Source organism: Bombina bombina, chromosome 6 (genome assembly GCF_027579735.1).
Source record: "Bombina bombina isolate aBomBom1 chromosome 6, aBomBom1.pri, whole genome shotgun sequence".
Lineage (NCBI taxonomy): Eukaryota > Metazoa > Chordata > Amphibia > Anura > Bombinatoridae > Bombina > Bombina bombina.
Genome location: NC_069504.1, coordinates 242,162,627 through 242,184,362, shown reverse-complemented (window position 1 = coordinate 242,184,362; position 21,736 = coordinate 242,162,627). Strand labels below are relative to the sequence as shown.

Sequence of the window (21,736 nt, the reverse complement as noted above, 5' to 3'; positions counted from 1 at the left end):
CGCGCTCTGTATCTCGTCTAACCCCAGAGCTATCGCGCTTGCCTCTCAATTCAGGCAATCTGGATAATACCTCTGACAGGGTATTATTCATGATTGCAGCCATGTCCTGCAAAGTAATCGCTATGGGCGTCCCTGATGTACTTGGCGCCATATTAGCGTGCGTCCCTTGAGCGGGAGGTGAAGGGTCCGACACGTGGGGAGAGTTAGTCGGCATAACTTCCCCCTTGACAGACCCCTCTGGTGACAATTCTTTTATAGATAAAGACTGATCTTTACTGTTTAAGGTGAAATCAATACATTTAGTACACATTCTCCTATGGGGCTCCACCATGGCTTTTAAACATAATGAACAAGTATCCTCTGTTTCAGACATTTTTGTACAGACTAGCAATGAGACTAGCAAGCTTGGAAAACACTTTAAAGCAAGTTAACAAGCAATATAAAAAACGTTACTGTGCCTTTAAGAGAAACAAATTTTGACAAAATTTGAAATAACAGTGAAAAAAGGCAGTTACACTAACAAAATTTTTACAGTGTATGTAACAAGTCAGCAGAGCATTGCACCCACTTGCAAATGGATGATTAACCCCTTAATAACAAAAACAGAACAATAAATGACAAAAACGTTTTTTAAACACAGTCACAACAACTGACACAGAGAAATGGTCCGGCTCTTAAGATAACAGTCTTGCTTTTTCAAATCAAGATAGCATGAGAACGAAGAAAAATTGATAATAGGAGTAAATTAGAAAGTTGCTTAAAATTGCATGCTTTGTCTGAATCATGAAAGAAAGAATTTGGGTTTAGTTTCCCTTTAAGCTTTTTTTTTTTGTGGCACAATGGTGGCTGCATATCACCTGTAACCTGTATTATAATAGGAAAACATTGCCGGGAGTTTCTAATGTTCTAAACAATATCCGAAATCTTAGGTAAACCATTTCACACATACCTGTTTCACCACCCTTTCAGTGGGGAGATTAGCAATTGTAAGAAATCTACTGCATTTACAGTGGAATTTAGTGTACATTTCTTTCATTTGAACTCTTACTAGACAGAAATCATTTTATTTTTACTGAACACACAATATGCTGTGGAAAAATGCCTTGAAAACATCCCCCTTCCACAATGCCAAAGTCCGCATTCACTGGTGATTTGATTGGATTGATGAAAAAGCAGAGAGCTCTATACTATCCTATGAAAGGCACACTACCACTCATCTTAACTGTAAGGGTTAGCCCAATTTTTTATAACATTTGTCCCAGATGACGATCTGCAAGCATTTCTCACTGACCTGACCATCCTTTGGCCCCTAAGTAATTGCATTTTGAGCAGAAGGAATATTTCAATATATTAAGACTCCCATCACAGAGAATAATGGGCACCATTATGACTCACAGAAGACACAAAATCATTCATTTTAACAACTAAGCCTACTATAAAATACTTACTCATCTGGTCGACTGTGAGAAGATTTACCATCTGAATGCCATCCCTGCACCTGCAAGGTTTAAAAGCGCAAATTGTATTTAAAGGGACAGTCAAGTATAAATTAAACTTTCATTATTCAGATAGGACTTTTAATTTTAATTGATTTTCCAATTTACTTTTATCATCAAATTTGCTTTTTTCTCATGGTATTCTTAGTTTAAACTAAACATAGGTAGGCTCATATGCTAATTTCTAAGCCTTTGAGGGCTGCCTCTTATCACATGCTTTTTAAATCTCTTTTCAACACAAAGAGACAGAAAGTACACGTGGGCCATATAGATAACACTGTGTTCAGGCACAGAAAGTTATTTAAGATCTAGCACAATACAATGCTAAATGCAAGACAATAGATAATAAACAGTCACAGTCATGTGATCAGGGGGCTGGAAGAAGGTTCCTAGATACAAGGTAATCACAAAGGTAAAAAGTATATTAATATAACTGTGTTGGTTATGCAAAACTGGGGAATGAGTAATAAAGGGATTATCTATCTTTTAAAACAATAACAATTCTATGGTTGACTGTCCCTTTAAGGTATTATGACATACTTAAACAAAATTCAAAAGTCATTGATCTTAGTTTTATTTTTTAAGAGACAAACAGTTGGAAAAACACAAACTTAGAACAAAAATTAATAAATAATATACACAAAAAAAGTACTAAATTAACCATTAGGGATTAACCACAAACACACAGGGACAAAAATGCAACAAAAAGTAGCTGGCACCAACTCACATACAAAAACTAGCAGATACTAAAAATAACTAAAACAGAGAATTAGTTATAGCTATTGGGAACTATAAAAGTAGTCACCAAGATCTCTTCAGTGTTTGGAACCTAAATAATAAACATTGACAGCTTACAATGCTTCAATGAGTTTTAAGGAACACATTTCCTCAGGAATATTTTGCAAACTGCAACTCTGCTATTATTATATTATATATACAGTAAAGTATATATAACCATTAAGCAAACTACATGTATTCTAATTGACTATGGCACTGCTCACAAATATTCCTGTGTACAAATGTTTAAAAATCCCATCAGATGAAGCAATTTAGAGAAAGTATAATTAAGGGCCAGATTTTATTACAAGACCAAAGACTCATATTTTGCTTTCTTTCCTTTACTACTTAAATGCAATTTTTAAAACTATATAGAAATAAATACAAATAACTGTCAACATTTGAAAAAGATAGTAAAAAACAGTGTACAGACAAGTGACCAATAAAAAGGGAGAACTGGTTAAACTAAAACAAAATGGCCAATCAGCTTGAGAATATAACCTATAAACTGTCCAACGTCAAATAGCAAATCCTCTTTCTTTTACTGCTTCAGAGAGGATAAGTATTTCATTTATTCTTATTAATAAATAAATGACATATTGTTTGTTGTTTTGCTTCATTTTAATTATTAACTACTAAAGTCGTTCTGTTATTATTGACTATAATTCAATTTTTACTTTTATTGCTTTTCCGTTTTTGTTTTCACTTTTGTTTTTACATCGTTGGTTATATATTTGTTGTTACCTTCAGTTTTACCCCCTTTTACTTTCCGGTTGAGTTTTTTCTTCCTTCCCTGGTTTTGTTTGTTTCTCTTTGCTGCCCGATCTCTATCTTGTCTCTGCCGGGCCGTGCGCATGCGCAATAGGTCTCCATTTTCTTACTGCGTCATAGGCCCGTCCCTATCTTTCCCGCCCTCTTCTCCTCAGTGCGGCAAAAAAATATCAGCTCCTGTCAGTCGCAACTTTGTTGCTTTCTCTGTAAAATTTAACTACGGTCTTTTAAAATTTTAAAAAACTGGTCTGTGTCTCCATCTAGTGACTATTTTAGTCATATACATTACTCAATTTTAATTAATTTAAATTTATTTGCAAAAAAAAATTTTGTTTGATAAAATATTATATATTTGGGTCAATTCTTAGTTTCTAATTTATTATTTATTGTTATACTATATTTATGTTATATAAAATATTTTTACTCATATTTTATTTATAAATTAATTAATTTATTTATTAAAATGTCTCAAATTTCTGAAATTAATACTCTCAATGTTGAGGGTGTTCAAAATATGATAGATTCCTCTATGAACTCTATGTTGGAAAAAATTTCCATTTTAATTAATAAATCTAACACAAAAAAGGCTGCAAAGAGAAAAAGAACTGTTTCTAGCGCTATTAAAGCGAGTAAAAAGTTGGTCAAAAAATTCTGCCAACTTGCTTCTAGTTCTTTTATTCCTTGCAGGAAAGGAAGGAAAACACCTGCTATTTCCTCTACTCCCAAGGGGTCACTTATGGGAGAGGCTTTGGCCAAAAAAGATACATTAGATTGTGTTTCTTCTACTGATTTTAATTCTGATTCCTCATTGGATTCAGATAATTCTAATGAATTTTTAACTCATTTTTCTTCTGAAGATTCTTCGGCTTCTCCGAAGGTCAAGAAATTTAAAAAGTGCTTAAATAAATCTAAACACCTTAATAAAGATTCAGAAGAGAAAAAAGGGATGGATAGGGCCTGGAAGATTTGCCAGGATAAAATGTTAGACTCAATAGGTCCTTTATCTAAACTTTTTGACTTGTCTGAACAGGCTGTTTATGATAATACTTTATTGGACCCTGTTATTGTTAGGGAATGGCTGCAAAGGATGCTCAGTTTCCTTGGTAATGCTAACTCAGCCATGTATACTGAGCGTAGGAGAAATATTTTGAGAAGAATTGACCCTAGAGTATGCGATTTCGCAGTAAATGAAATCCATTCTGATACCAATGGTCTACTATTTGGAGACACTTTTATTAAAGAGTTAAATAGCTATGTTAACACTTTTTCAAACCTAAACAAAGTAAGAACCTCCATGAAGAAAATATTTTATCCGGATCGTTTTTCTGACCAGGCCGGGAAAGGAAGAGGCCGTTTTCCCGGCCGTCCATCATATGCCAATCGGTTTCAATATGCAAGTCAATTCGCTAATCAGCAATACCAATTTCATCAAAGACCATTCCAGAATCCAACCTCCTCAGGTTTCTTCCCTTCCAGAGGGAGATATTGGAATCCACGTTCTCAACGATCAAGACAAAGATCTCAACCCCCTCAAAGTAAATCTTTTTCTTCCTTTTCATGTTTCTTCCCAAGACATTTATAGGAGGCAGAATCACTCTTTTTGCTCACAACTGGAATCTCATAACTACAGATCAATGGGTTCTTCAAACAATTTCAGGTCTTTTTATAGATTTTATTTATCCTCCTATTCAAAATTCTCTTCCTCTTCCAATAAAATTGTCTGTTTCAGACAGAACTCTGGTCCAGAACGAAATATCAATCCTTTTTTCAAAACATGCAATAGAACCAGTTTTAAATCCTCAAAATTGTTTCCTAAGCAAATGGTCAATTTCGACCAGTTATAAATTTAAGATCCTTAAAACGCTTTCGTTGTCTATCAACATTTCGAAATGGAAGGAATCCATCTCCTCAGAGATTGCCTTTTAGACAACGATTTTTTTAGTCACATTAGATCTGACAGATGCATATCTTACAGTTCCTGTTGCTCAGGAACACAGGAAATTTCTCACTTTTGTTTGGGAAGGCAAAATTTGGAGTTTCACTTGTATGCCTTTCGGTTTGTCTTCAGCCCCTTGGATTTTCACCAAATTAATGAAGCCGATTATTACTTGGCTTCACTTAAGAGGTGTTCGTCTTATCATTTATTTAGACGATATTTTAATTATGAATCAGAGTTTTGTCATTTTAAAATCTCAACTCCAGCTTACTATTTATATTTTAGAAAACTTAGGTTTCTCAGGCCTAGATTTGGAGTTCGGCGGTAGCCGTCAAAACCAGCGTTAGAGGCTCCTAACGCTGGTTTTGGCCGCCCGCTGGTATTTGGAGTCAGTGATTAAAGGGTCTAACGCTCACTTTACAGCCGCGACTTTTCCATACCGCAGATCCCCCTACGCCATTTGCGTAGCCTATATTTTCAATGGGATCTTTCTAACGCTGGTATTTAGAGTCGTTTCTGAAGTGAGCGTTAGAGCTCTAACGACAAAACTCCAGCCGCCTGAAAATAGCAGGAGTTAAGAGCTTTCTGGCTAACGCCGGTTCATAAAGCTCTTAACTACTGTACCCTAAAGTACACTAACACCCATAAACTACCTATGTACCCCTAAACCGAGGTCCCCCCACACCGCCGCCACTCGATTAAAATTTTTAACCCCTAATCTGCCGACCGCCACCTACGTTATATTTATGTACCCCTAATCTGCTGCCCCTAACCCCGCCGACCCCTGTATTATATTTATTAACCCCTAACCTGCCCCCCACAACGTCGCCGCCAGCTACTTAAAATAATTAACCCCTAATCTTCCGACCGCAAATCGCCGCCACCTACGTTATCCCTATGTACCCCTAATCTGCTGCCCCTAACATCGCCGACCCCTATATTATATTTATTAACCCCTAATCTGCCCCCCTCAACGTCGCCGACACCTGCCTACACTTATTAACCCCTAATCTGCCGAGCGGACCTGAGCGCTACTATAATAAATGTATTAACCCCTAATCCGCCTCACTAACCCTATCATAAATAGTATTAACCCCTAATCTGCCCTCCCTAACATCGCCGACACCTAACTTCAATTATTAACCCCTAATCTGCCGACCGGAGCTCACCGCTATTCTAATAAATGTATTAACCCCTAAAGCTAAGTCTAACCCTAACACTAACACCCCCCTAAGTTAAATATAATTTTTATCTAACGAAATAAATTAACTCTTATTAAATAACTTATTCCTATTTAAAGCTAAATACTTACCTGTAAAATAAATCCTAATATAGCTACAATATAAATTATAATTATATTATAGCTATTGTAGGATTAATATTTATTTTACAGGCAACTTTGTAATTATTTTAACCAGGTACAATAGCTATTAAATAGTTAAGAACTATTTAATAGTTACCTAGTTAAAATAATAACAAATTTACCTGTAAAATAAATCCTAACCTAAGTTATAATTAAACCTAACACTACCCTATCAATAAAATAATTAAATAAACTACCTACAATTACCTACAATTAACCTAACACTACACTATCAATAAATTAATTAAACACAATTCCTACAAATAAATACAATTAAATAAACTAGCTAAAGGACAAAAAATAAAAAAGAACTAAGTTACAGAAAATAAAAAAATATTTACAAACATAAGAAAAATATTACAACAATTTTAAACTAATTACACCTACTCTAAGCCCCCTAATAAAATAACAAAGCCCCCCAAAATAAAAAATTCCCTACCCTATTCTAAATTAAAAAAGTTACAAGCTCTTTTACCTTACCAGCCCTGAACAGGGCCCTTTGCGGGGCATGCCCCAAGAATTTCAGCTCTTTTGCCTGTAAAAAAAAAACATACAATACCCCCCCCCCCCAACATTACAACCCACCACCCACATACCCCTAATCTAACCCAAACCCCCCTTAAATAAACCTAACACTAAGCCCCTGAAGATCTTCCTACCTTGTCTTCACCATCCAGGTATCACCGATCCGTCCTGGCTCCAAGATCTTCATCCAACCCAAGCGGGGGTTGGCGATCCATAATCCGGTCCAGAAGAGGCTCCAAAGTCTTCCTCCTATCCGGCAAGAAGAGGACATCCGGACCGGCAAACATCTTCTCCAAGCGGCATCTTCGATCTTCTTCCATCCGGAGCGAAGCGGCAGGATCCTGAAGACATCCAGCGCGGAACATCCATCCGGACCGACGACTGAACGACGAATGACTGTTCCTTTAAGGGACGTCATCCAAGATGGCGTCCCTCGAATTCCGATTGGCTGATAGGATTCTATCAGCCAATCGGAATTAAGGTAGGAATTTTCTGATTGGCTGATGGAATCAGCCAATCAGAATCTAGTTCAATCCGATTGGCTGATCCAATCAGCCAATCAGATTGAGCTCGCATTCTATTGGCTGATCGGAACAGCCAATAGAATGCGAGCTCAATCTGATTGGCTGATTGGATCAGCCAATCGGATTGAACTTGATTCTGATTGGCTGATTCCATCAGCCAATCAGAAAATTCCTACCTTAATTCCGATTGGCTGATAGAATCCTATCAGCCAATCGGAATTCGAGGGACGCCATCTTGGATGACGTCCCTTAAAGGAACAGTCATTCGTCGTTCAGTCGTCGGTCCGGATGGATGTTCCGCGCTGGATGTCTTCAGGATCCTGCCGCTTCGCTCCGGATGGAAGAAGATCGAAGATGCCGCTTGGAGAAGATGTTTGCCGGTCCGGATGTCCTCTTCTTGCCGGATAGGAGGAAGACTTTGGAGCCTCTTCTGGACCGGATTATGGATCGCCAACCCCCGCTTGGGTTGGATGAAGATCTTGGAGCCAGGACGGATCGGTGATACCTGGATGGTGAAGACAAGGTAGGAAGATCTTCAGGGGCTTAGTGTTAGGTTTATTTAAGGGGGGTTTGGGTTAGATTAGGGGTATGTGGGTGGTGGGTTGTAATGTTGGGGGGGGGTATTGTATGTTTTTTTTTACAGGCAAAAGAGCTGAAATTCTTGGGGCATGCCCCGCAAAGGGCCCTGTTCAGGGCTGGTAAGGTAAAAGAGCTTGTAACTTTTTAATTTAGAATAGGGTAGGGAATTTTTTATTTTGGGGGGCTTTGTTATTTTATTAGGGGGCTTAGAGTAGGTGTAATTAGTTTAAAATTGTTGTAATATTTTTCTTATGTTTGTAAATATTTTTTTATTTTCTGTAACTTAGTTCTTTTTTATTTTTTGTACTTTAGCTAGTTTATTTAATTGTATTTATTTGTAGGAATTGTGTTTAATTAATTTATTGATAGTGTAGTGTTAGGTTAATTGTAGGTAATTGTAGGTAGTTTATTTAATTATTTTATTGATAGGGTAGTGTTAGGTTTAATTATAACTTAGGTTAGGATTTATTTTACAGGTAAATTTGTTATTATTTTAACTAGGTAACTATTAAATAGTTCTTAACTATTTAATAGCTATTGTACCTGGTTAAAATAATTACAAAGTTGCCTGTAAAATAAATATTAATCCTAAAATAGCTATAATATAATTATAATTTATATTGTAGCTATATTAGGATTTATTTTACAGGTAAGTATTTAGCTTTAAATAGAAATAAGTTATTTAATAAGAGTTAATTTATTTCGTTAGATAAATATTATATTTAACTTAGGGGGGTGTTAGTGTTAGGGTTAGACTTAGCTTTAGGGGTTAATCCATTTATTAGAATAGCGGTGAGCTCCGATCGGAAGATTAGGGGTTAATAATTGAAGTTAGGTGTCGGCGATGTTAGGGAGGGCAGATTAGGGGTTAATACTATTTATGATAGGGTTAGTGAGGCGGATTAGGGGTTAATAACTTTATTATAGTAGCGCTCAGGTCCGCTCGGCAGATTAGGGGTTAATAAGTGTAGGCAGGTGTCGGCGACGTTGTGGGGGGCAGGTTAGGGGTTAATAAATATAATATAGGGGCCGGCGGTGTTAGGGGTAGCAGATTAGGGGTACATAGGGATAACGTAGGTGGCGGCGGTTTACGGAGCGGCAGATTAGGGGTTAAAAAAAATATGCAGGGGTCAGCGATAGCGGGGGCGGCAGATTAGGGGTTAATAAGTGTAAGGTTAGGGGTGTTTAGACTCGGGGTACATGTTAGAGTGTTAGGTGCAGACGTAGGAAGTGTTTCCCCATAGGAAACAATGGGGCTGCGTTAGGAGCTGAACGCTGCTTTTTTGCAGGTGTTAGGTTTTTTTTCAGCTCAAACAGCCCCATTGTTTCCTATGGGGGAATCGTGCACGAGCACGTTTTTGAGGCCGGCCGCGTCCGTAAGCAACTCTGGTATCGAGAGTTGTATTTGCGGTAAAAATGCTCTACGCTCCTTTTTTGGAGCCTAACGCAGCATTTGTTTGAACTCTCGATACCAGAGTTAATTTTATGGTGCGGCCAGAAAAAAGCCTGCGGAGCGTTAACAGCCCTTTTACCGCCGAACTCCAAATCTAGGCCTTAGTGAACAAAGAGAAATCAGTTCTTTCTCCTACAAAATCTTTAACCTTTTTAGGTTTCCAAATAGACACTTTGAATTCTACACTCAGTTTACCCAGAGAGAAAAAATTGTGAACATCAAGAAAGAAATTTCTAAAACTCTTTCTTTATCTTTAGTTCCCATCAGGACTATAGCCAGAATAGTTGGGTTACTCTCATCCTCTATTCAGGCTATTTTCCCTGCTCCTCTTCATTACAGGGAACTTCAACGTTTGAAAATCTTCCATCTTCAGAAAGGTCTTTCATATTCCCACTTGATTTGTCTATCTTCAGAAGCCAAAGAAGAACTTTCGTGGTGGCTCTCTCACATAGAAGCTTGGAACGGGAGAGCCATCTTTGGAAAAGCTCCGGATTTAATTATAGAATCCGATGCCAGACGTTCTGGCTGGGGAGCTCGTTGCGGTCCCTCAATTACGGGCGGAAAATGGTCATCAGAAGAAAAAAAGTTTTCAAATCAATTGCTTAGAACTTTTGGCAGGTTCTTTTGCAGTTAAAAGTTTTGTCAAAAATTATTTTATTGTGTCCATTTTACTCAGAATGGGCAATATTTCTGCAGTACGTTATTTGAATCGTCTCGGTACAAAATCGAGAGATTTATCCACTATTACGAAAGAATTTATTTCTGTCAAAGCAGAATATATTCCAGGTTTATCCAATGTCGCAGCGGATTGGGGTTCTCGTTATCTGACAGACTCGAGCGATTGGAAACTGGACCCTCAGATTTTTCATTCCCTCCAGTCTCTCAGAGGACCCTTTTCAATGGATCTGTTTGCTTCAAGACTGAATTTTCAAATTCAACCTTACTTCAGTTGGCGTCCAGACCCAAATGCCCTGGCAATTGATGCATTTCTCCACCCATGGCCTCTTCAGACAGAGTATGTGTTTTACCCGTTTTCCATGATTCAGAGAACCATTTCAGTAGTCCATCGGGATCTCCTTTCAATTCTTCTAATCACTCCCCTTTGGCTATCTCAACCTTGGTACCCGTCTCTTCTAGAACTGTCAACCATCCTGTTCTTCTTCCTATTTTCCCTCTTCTCTTGTCAGATCCAGAAGGTCTTCCTCACGATCTTATCCTTCAAGGATCTCTACGCCTCATAGCCTGGTCAATTTCGGGCAATCATCATCTGTCCAAGGCTTATCACAACAAGCTAAGGAACTCCTCCAGGACTCATTGGCCCCTGGGACCAAAAAAATGCTATTTTTCTGCATGGACCAGATGGTTTAGCTGGTGCTTGGAGAGAGGTTTGGATCCCCTTTCAGTTGATGTAACTACTATTATTAATTTCCTTACGTCTCTTTTTGATTCAGGATTAGTTTACAGGACTATTAACGTTTCTAGATCTGCTATTTCTGCTAAACATTCTCTTATTAATAATTTTCCTGTGGGTCAACACCCTTTAATTTGCAAATTAATGAAAGCTATTAAACTTAAAAGACCTCCTGCTCCTAAATATTCTTCCTTTTGGGATGTTGACCTTGTCTTTTCTCTTTTCAAATCTTGGCCTTCTAACGAATCTCTATCTTTTAAACAACTTTCTGCCAAATTAGCTACTCTTTTATGTTTAATATCTTTTCGCAGAGTTTCTGATGTTAGAGCTTTAGATTTTAATTCTAAAGTTTCACTCCTGAAGGTGTCACTTTCTTTATCTCTAAAAGAACTAAATCTTTTTCAACTTCTATTTTCTATCCTTATTTACCTTCTGAACCTTTTCTTTGTGTGGTTTTATGTTTAAAAGAATATGAACGTAGAACCTCTTCTTTTCATACTTCTTCTTCTAATCAACTTTTGATATCTTTTGTTCCTCCTCACCAACCTGTGTCTTCTACCTCTATTGCTAAGTGGGTTAAATGGGTTATGAGTGAAGCAGGTATTGATTTATCTTTTTCCGCTCACTCTGTTAGAGGATCAGTCGCTTTGAAAGCATTTTTGAAAGCTGCTACCCTTCAACAAATTTTGGATGCAGCTGACTGGTCTTCAGATTCAATTTTTAAACAATTTTATTTTAAACCCATTGAACATGCCTCGCTTAATTTATTTTGTTAGTTGCTTTAAACTAGCAAAATATGAGTCTCTGGTCTTGTAATAAAATTCGGATTATCCTAAATTATAAAGGTATAATCTAGATTTTATTAAAGACACAGAGACGAGTATTTTCCCTCCTCTTCATTAATGTATATATTTTCCCTCCCTTTATATATATATTATTATATTATTAATCTTTTTTATTGTATATTTATTTTAGTTTCAAATCCATAAACAGAATACCGTCTTAAGTGGATTTATCCCTTCTCATTTGAGTGACAAGTCATCTCTTCTATCAAGCTCATCTCATCCTCTACAAAGTTCAAGTTGGTGGTGTAACCCTTCACATCGTTGGTATTCTTCCTCATGGATGGTTTTCCTCTTCAGGATTATACTCTTCAGTTTTTTCTGTTGCCTTTTTGGTTGGTGTTATTTTGTCATCATGGACTTGGTTTTCTCTTCAACTGATGTCAAGAAAGAGGATTTGCTATTTGACGTTGGACAGTTTATAGGTTATATTCTCAAGCTGATTGGTCATTTTGTTTTAGTTTAACCAGTTCTCCCTTTTTATTGGTCACTGGTCTGTACACTGTTTTTTACTGTCTTTTTCAAATTTTGACAGTTATTTGTATTTATTTCTATATACTTTTAAAAACTGCATTTAAGTAGTAAAGGAAAGAAAGCATAATACTCTTCTCTCAAGCGTTAACTCTGCTAGAAGTAAGCATTTTGTGTTCGTCGGGTAGTGCTCGTATTACAAGTTGAAAGTAAACTGTTTGTGCTTGCGCGCTAACCCGATGCACATAAAAATCTGAACGTATTCCCCCCATAGAAGTCAATGGAAAGTGGAAATAAAACTAACACACTACTCGCGCGCAAACCTGATCGCAAGTACGCTAACCTGACATGAAAATATGAATATTTCAATTTCCAATGTTCTTCACATAGCAGAATATGTTCTATTTATTCATAAATAAATACATGCAAACATATATATATATATATATATATATATATATATATGCAAAAAAATCTGTTAATGCTATTTTAAATGCAAAATGTATGTTTAAAAATATTTTAATAAAATCGCAGTAAAAATGGCATTCACAATATGTCATCAAAAAATTATGATATTTCTTTTTTCCCATATCGCACAGCCCTTATATATAGATATATATATAGGAATATCTATTTAAAAATACATAGAAAATATTCTGCTATGTGCAGAACATTGGAATGTGCAATATTTACAGTAAATACCTAAACACTTTATTAAAAATGAATATTGCATATATGCTTTTACATGTTTACATCTACTTAATTGCAAACTTAACTGTACGTATGTATTTATGTGTTTATATGTGTATTTATGTTCTGTACAAATTATAAAAATAGAGAGAGAGCGATATCCAATATATAAAACTTAGCTTTTATTTATGCTTCAGCATACACGTTTAAAAGTCCATATTATTACAACCACTAAGCTTAAAACAAAAATCACAGCAGCTGTATAGGTTATGCTTATGCGTTTCAGCTAAAAAGCCGTCATCATAGCTTAACTTGAGAGTGAGAACACTCACTACTTATTTCCCAACCTAGACAGCTATTGGATAAAACAAAAAAGAGTCACAGCTGAATGATAATTGTCCTGCAAATCCAAGTGTCGCGATCGCTCAGCTGATCGCTCTTCCCCTTTCCGGATTTCTTCAGCGCTGTTGCGCTACACTCTGTTGCCTAGCAACTTGACTGAAGCCGTCCCTCTCCTCTGACGTCAGAATGGCTTCTTATTCCGGCATCTTCTCTCCTCCAGTGCCTGTTTGTTTTCACTCGTTGGCTTGTGAGTATTTCTCATATTTCTGAACCTGTGCTTGTGGTTATTCTGAATCCTGAACCCTATCTGACTGATCCCTTGTTGCTGGACTTGGCTTGTTTGAAATCTCTATTGCCTTATCCCTGCCTGTCTGATTACACGCGGCTGGACACTGCTTGTTGGTTTTCTCTATTGTTTAACCCCTACCTGCCTGATTACACGTTGCTGGACATTGCTTGTTGGATTACTCTATTGCTTAACCCCTACCTGCCTGATTACACGTTGCTGGACTTTGCTTGTTGGATTATTCTACTGCTTAACCCCTACCTGCCTGATTACACGTTGCTGGACATTGCTTGTTGGATTACTCTACTGCTTAACCCCTACCTGCCTGATTACACGTTGCTGGACATTGCTTGTTGGATTACTCTATTGCTTAACCCCTACCTGCCTGATTACACGTTGCTGGACATTTGCTTGTTGGATTACTCTACTGCTTAACCCCTACCTGCCTGATTACATGTTGCTGGACATTGCTTGTTGGATTACTCTATTGCTTAACCCCTACCTGCCTGATTACACGTTGCTGGACTTTGCTTGCTGGATTATTCTATTGGTTAACCCTTATCTGCCTGATTACACGTTGCTGGACATTTGCTTGTTTGATTAATCTATTGGTTAACCTCTACCTGCCTGATTACACGTTGCTGGACATTGCTTACTTGACAACTCTCTTGATTAACCCTATCTACTCGAAGTTTCTTCTCCTGACCCTGCTGTGCCATCTTCCAGCCTATCTCTGTGAGTATTTTTTACTGTAGCTGTCGCAGGGTCAGTTCCTGGTATATACTCACTGTGCTAGGGTGTTATTACCCTCATTCTAGCATTTGGGTCATACTCTGGACTTTACCTATCCTGACACCAAGTCTACGCCCCCTCTAACAAACATAGAACTGGTGTTGCGAAAAGTGGCCATTATCCACAATATAAAGTAACATATACCTGAGACATATAAGCAAAAAGTATTATACATTCTAATGATTATGGCATAAATTAGCATACACATACTAATAATTTAGCATTTATAATAACACACCCCAGCAACATTTTTATTTCCTATGTGTAAGAAAAACATGACTGTTTAGAAATATATATGTATTTTAAAGATTAAATTAAAATAATAATAAATCAGATACCTATGGGGCATCGAACCCTGGTATCCCACATTATAAGCTATAATTGTATCCACCATGCTATTGGGACAGGAGTAGAAATCTGTCACTACAGACTTAAGAATGTAACACTTATAACTAGAGAATGAGCTTGTTATAACAATTACCTATATCAGTACATTGCACTTGCCAGTGATTGATAAGGTCATATTCTGAATTAAATCCAGAAGGGACTCTGGTCTCAAGTTTAAATATCCAGTACATTTCATTTTTACTGAGAATTTTGTTCTTACTACCCCCTCTTTTGGGGAGTACAGTCTTATCTATCACTTGCCATCTGAAAGAATCCAGACTTTTATTGTGACAGAGGGCAAAATGCTGGACTAAAGGTGTGGTAGATTTACCTGTGGAGATAGTTGAGAAATGTTCTCTAATTCTAGAGCCCACGTCACGTGTCGTTTGTCCAACATATTGCCTCTTGCACAGAATACAAGTAATGACATAAATGACATATGTGGAATTACAGTTAAGGCAATGTTTGATGTCGAAGTTTTCTTGTGTAACTTCAGATTTAAAAGTCTTGGACAGTAAAGCAAAATCACAGGGTTTACATTTACTCCTGCCACATCTAAATGAACCTAAGTGTGTTAGCCATGAGCTTTTATTCGGCTGTAAGGTTGGTAAATCTGACGGAGAGACCATATTACCAATGGTCTTTCCTCGTCTGTATAAACATCTAATACCTCTGTCTACACATGATGTCAATTTATCATCGGCTACAAGTAGTTTAAAATGCTTTTTCATTATCCCACATACCTGTCTGAATTGACTACTGTGTCCAGTTACAAAAGACACACCTTTGAATTGGCTAGAGTGATGCTTAAAAGGACCTTCAGTACGGTCCTGTAGAAGATCACACTCCATCCTTGCCACTTCATTACGAGCTCGGTCAATAACTCTGGTTGGATAACCTCTCTGTCTGAGGCGTGAACTTAGTTCATTAGCCCTGTTCTGATAAAGTTCCTTATGGCTGCAGTTTCTTTTTAAACGAACATACTGTCCCTTAGCAACTGCATAGGGTACAAAGTTAGGGTGGCAAGATTTAGCATGTATGCTAAAATGTATGAAGTGGCAAGGATGGAGCGTGATCTCCTTCTTCAGGACCATACTGAAGGTCCTTTTAAGGATCACTCTAGCAAATTCATGTATTCATTCAAATATGTACACACATATAGACATATATATATATATATACATACACACACATACACATATATACACACACACGCATGCATACATATACATATTTAGACATGTACAGTATATGTATGTATGTCTATGGTAAAGCCCTTTGCCTGCCTTTTTTTCCTAACACCTGATATCTGTGAGACCTTATAACTTTTTTGTGCAATATTTTATTTAATAACTTTTATTAGATGGTGTTATTATGAATGTAACTGTACTTTATAATGTATTTTTGAACTGTGTTTTGTGACACTTTTTTTGTTTCACGAAAAAGTTAACCAGAGCTCTGAGATCACACTAATTCGAAACACGTTAACTTAAACTGTGCTCAAGTGATCGTATTAACTTTCAAATTGTAATACAAGTGAAAAACCCAAAGCACGGAACACCCGTGATAAACCCCTTTTCGCTCGCACGTAATTGTTAGTGCTCCACTCGTAATCTAGCCCTAAATGTTTTGGAACTATTCTGGTTGATCCATCCTTATTTGGATTTGGGTGGTTTTGTCAGTTAGCAAAACAAATTCATAGAACCCCAATATATTTAAAATATATTAAAATCATTATGTTTGTTATAAATAGCTTGACTTACTGAGTATGGTAAATATTTTTTTAATACACGCAGTGTTTACATAGCTGCCAATGGTGCATTTTCAGCAGCATTTAACCATTTAAAGTGCAGTTAATGGTTATTGTTTGTCGGCAGTTTAGTGCATATTTTTTCACTTAGTGCTTACTAAATATCAGCAGTGGATTAGTAACATTGCTACCATTGACATCAATGGGAACCAATAAATGATCATTTGCACCAAGTTTACACTGCACAAATGATCATTTAATGGCAGATGAACTTTGGCCAAAAATGATGTCTCACAAAAGTAGAGAGTAAAGCACAAAAATGTAATTATTGAAGAATAAAAATAAATATTCAATCTGACATTTCATAAAATGGATGCACATTTTAAAAACATTTTTACACTACATTAAAAAATAAAAATATTAGTTACATATCTTCCAAATCAACATATATAGAAACAAATTCCTTGTTTTCATAGCTACCACTATTCAGTAAAGCTCTCAAATACACGCTCCTAGCCTGTGTCTATCTCAAAGAGTTGATCACAGTTAAATGGATACAGTTAATGTCAGCCCATGTTTGGTTCAGCACCCTGGATAGCATTTTCTGATCGGTGGCTACATTTAGCCACCAATCAGCAACCGCAACCCATGTTATGAACCAAAAATGGTCCAGCTCCTTAGCTTAGATTCCTGCTTTTCCAAATAAAGATAGCAAGAGAATGAAGAAAAATTAATAATAGGAGTAAATTAGAAAGTTGCTTAAAATTGCACGCTCTATCTGAATTATGAAAGAAAAAAATTGGGTTTAGTGTCCCTTAAAAATGTGCCTATACAAAATGGTGTTTATATACGTTTTTCATGTTGACGCAGTGAATTGTGGTTACTACCTCCTGAGTTTTTTGTGCATTGGTAAAATGGAATGCTGAAGTATGTAACCTGTGCGTTAATGTCATTTCCTAAGTCATACATTTCTTCTTTTCTCATGGTGCTAAAACATTCACATCTCATCACAACACAACACAAAGGGGTGACCCATATAAAGGTTACGTATTTAAGAATTTAAGCTACCAAGCATTGTATAAATACCTTTGCATGCTGAGCACTGGATAATAGCTTTGCATTATTTCTAGGGGTGGCAGCAACTCCTCGAATTTCAAAATTCATCCTGAGATCCTCTGAAATTGAATAAAAAGTTTCAAATAATTATGCATCACTGTCACATTAAAACATAATCTAGTTCTGTATAAAATTAACAAAGACTTATTTCGTGAAAGAAAGAACCCAGCAATTGTGACACTTCAAGCTCCAAAAATGAATCAGGACAGCTGATCATCAAAAGTAAAATTGGAAAAAAGGGAACTCCATGGTAGGTCACACTTATACTTGCCAAATTACCTATTCAATTATACTTACACTATCAAAAAAACTAAAATAGATATAAAACACCTTGTAATTATGTAAAAGGAATAGGCTTGCGAAACCTGCCACATTGCACTATCAATTCTTATAAATGGGAAACTTCATTTCAGAGTTAAAATACAGAAAATGGGACCAAAATAAATAAATAAAATATATTTCATTGTTGCTTTACTATGCATTGTACAACATTTTATATTACAATATCAAACGGTTTTCCATCCCTATAAGCTTCTGTCCATTTAAATAATTTCCATAAATTCTCTAACACATTTGCACCAAAAGGAGTTATATTTTGGTATCATTATAAATGTTCTGCCCTGGCCAATATTTGTTCTTTCTTTTTGTTCTTCCTTAAAGAGTATAGAAGAATTATGTTTCCAACTCTCTTTGGAATGTTTGAAATTGAAAAAAAAAAATTATTTTGAAGCACCTACATGTAGTTATATGCCACATAAAGTTGCTTATGTGTAGCACATTATGTTGTGATGTTACAGTAAGAAATTAAAAAAAGGATAGGGGATCATGAAGTATTAAAAGAGAATTCATTATATATGGATTTTTATATATATATATATATATATATATATATATATATACATACACACACACATATATATTCTAGAAAAGGAAACAGAAAGTGCATAAAAGAAACCTCCATATAGTCTAGACCAGAGCTTTCCAAACTTTTCATGTTGGTGACACACTTTTTAGACCTACATCCTTTAGTGACACAGTAATTCAGTTGTACTAGCAAACAGGAGGTTAAACTAACTTGTTTTAAGAGATATGGACACATACATAAATTATATAATAACAAAATGTATTTACAAGTAACAGTATGTATGTGCAAGAATTAAAAAGTTTAATAACACCAATAGCTACTTACTAGTTTAATGGGATCTATGAGGTTGATGGGATGAACACAGTTCCTAATTTACTCGCATTTCATCATCAAGCAGCTGTCCCACTCACTGACTACACATGCAGTCATGAGCCGATTGAGGAGATTACACGTGCAGTCAGGAACCAATGTGCCATCAAAGCTGCCAATGGAAATAGTTTCAGTTCCCGCTGAGCTGCGCCAATAGGTTAAGATGATCTGTGACCCACTAGGTATCAATCATGTGTCAACCATGTGATATGCTTAGCAGGCAGGCGGAAAGTCGGAAACCCAAAAAAATTTTTGCTGATGCATGGACATGACTACACACTGCCGCCGACACACTAATGTGTCACGACACACAGTTTGGAAAGCACTGGTCTAGACTCTAGTGTTTTTTAATTCCAACACAATGTTTGAAACAAGACCGCCTATTTAGGAACTACTCACAAAAAACACTGAGCGAGATTACAAGTTGTGCGCTAAACCCGGTGCATAAATAACTCTAAAAATTTAGCGGTACCGCACTTTCCATAGCACTGCCATTACAAGTGAGAAAAAAAACATTTGTGTGTTGTGTGGTATGGTGTGTTAAGGTCCATACCTCACAAAAGACAAGTCCTGATTTAACGTGCTTGTGCACAATTTCCCCCATAGACATCAATGGAGAAAAGTTTTAGAAAAAAACCTAACACCTGCGATTACAGAATGGCTATTGTTATAACGCAATCCCCATTGATGTCTATGAGACAAGATGGTTTTGTTTAAATCTAACACTCGAACATAAACCTCTAGTCTAATAACCTCTAATTCGCCGACCCCCGACAACGCCAACACTAAATAAAGATATTAACCCCTAATCCGTCGCCCTTCCAACATCGCTAACACTACAATAAAACTATTAACCCATAATCCCCTGCTAACTCTTATTGCCAACACCTAAATAAAACTATTAATCCCTAATACGCCGCCCACTCGTATCGCAAATACTAAACTAAACCTATTAACCCCTTAACAGCCAAACACCCACATCGCGACTACCTAAATTAAACTATTAAATCCTAGACCTAACACCCACTAACTTTAAATTAAAGTTACAATATAACTACCTTAAAATAAATAAAAACTTACCTGTGAAATAAATAAATAAAACCTAAGCTTAAACTATAAATAAACCTAACATTACTATTTAAAAAAAATAAAATATACCAAAAATAAAAAACCTAAAATTACAAAATTAAAAAATCCTAACAATACGGAAAAAAAAAAAAAAAACTAACATTACAAAAAACATAACAAAATCTAAAATTACAAAAAATTAAAAAAAAATCTAAGATTACAGAAAATAATAAACAAAATTATCCAAAATAAAAAAATTAAACCTAATCTAATACCCCTATAAAAACAAAAAAGCCACCCCAAAATAAAAAACACCCCCTAATCTAACACTAAACTACCAATAGACCTTAAAGGGACATGAAACCCAAAAAATTGTGATTCAGATAGAGAATACAATTTTAAACAACTTTCTAATTTACTTCTATTATTTAATTTGTTTCATCATCTTGGTATTCTTTGTAGGAGCAGCATTGCACTACTGGTTTCTAACTGAACACATGGGTGAGCCAATGACAATCTGTATATATATGCAGGCACCAATCAGCTGCTAGAACCTAGGTTCTCTGCTGCTCCTGAACTTGCCTAGATAAACCTTTCAGCAAATGATAGCAAGAGAAGGAAGCAAATTAAATAATAGAAGTAAATTTGAAAGTTGTTTAAAATTGTATTCTCTATCTGAATCATGAAAGCAAGATTTTGGGTTTCATGTTCCTTTAAATGAAGCATAGAAGTACATCTCATAGTGTAGACTGTACTGTTATATAGTGACAAGCTCAAAAGATCCTAAGTGGGTAACTCACAATGTTGTTGGCACTGACTTTCTCCTCAGGCACACTCTTCTGTTGGAGTTCCTGATTGCAGGCAAATACCAAAATGGAAGTAAAAAATAATAAAGAAGCTATCTAAGTTAAAGTTATCAAGATTAAAACTTTAATAAACATTAAAATAAAAAAAATGATACAATGCGTTTCTCGTCTCTCAACAGACTGTTTTATCAGGCACTATGAGCCGCCCTTTAGTGTTTTGTTTCCACTGATCAGAATGTGTCCACTTTTCCTCTACACAGGGTCCTTAGTCCTCAGTATAGCCATTCAAAAATGCTCCTGAGGATAGGTTCCCTTCAGCTTTTCTGCTTTTTTTGAAACAGTCCAAAGTAGTAGACAGAGAACATAAGCAAAAGGGAACAATGACATTTGTTAGTCTTTATGATACTGCAGATTATATCTTATCTTTTGCAGACTCAGTTTACCTTTTTGCGCAAATTATGAATCTTAGGGAAGTCTCCCTAAGTGTGATGCGAAAATCCAGACGTGGACCCGTTGCTCAGTGTGCCTAGAGGGATATGGCTTCAGCTCACTGACGAGGCCCACACTAGGCCGAAACGTACGTCTGGGCTTTTGCCGTTACTCTCGTTCAGAGAGGGATTGCCTGGTATTTTGCGGCTGAACTGTACTGTTAAGTCAGAATCAGACTGATATGCTACAGTAAAGTTCTTCTCTGTGAAAGGCACATGTTGAACAAAAAGAGGCTGCTTCTTGGGTGGTAACTAGCCATAGAACAAGCTATTATGCTATTGTTCGTTCCCAGGTTGAGCGCTTCTCTCTTTTTATTTATGCAAATTATGACTCTTAGGGAAGTCTCCCTAAACGTGATGCGGGAATCCAGACGTGGACCCGTTGCTCAGTGTGCCTAGAGGGATATGGCTGCACCTCACTGACAAGGCCCACACTAAGCCGAAACATACGTCTGGAGTTTTGCCATTTCTATCGTTTAGAGAAGGATTGCCTGGTATTTCGGGGCTGGACTGTACTGTTAAGTCAGAATCAGACTGATATGCTACAGGAAAGTTCTTCTCTGTGAAAGGCACATGTTGAACAAAAAGAGGCTGCTTCTTGGGTGGTAACTAGCCATAGAACAAGCTAT

General features: G+C 36.5%; 1 protein-coding gene across 1 annotated transcript in view; it reads right to left on the bottom strand.

The window, feature by feature from the left end:
* The window catches only part of CAPS2 (calcyphosine 2), a 314,122-nt gene extending 296,563 nt beyond the window's left edge, over positions 1 to 17,559 (bottom strand). The window contains exons 1-2 of the mRNA XM_053716776.1: positions 17,482 to 17,559; positions 1,449 to 1,498 (exon numbers count right to left, since the gene is read on the bottom strand). Of these exons, the coding sequence (XP_053572751.1) occupies positions 1,449 to 1,498; positions 17,482 to 17,559 (128 nt within the window). The remainder of the gene's footprint in view (positions 1 to 1,448; positions 1,499 to 17,481) is intronic.
* Positions 17,560 to 21,736: the final 4,177 nt, after the last annotated feature.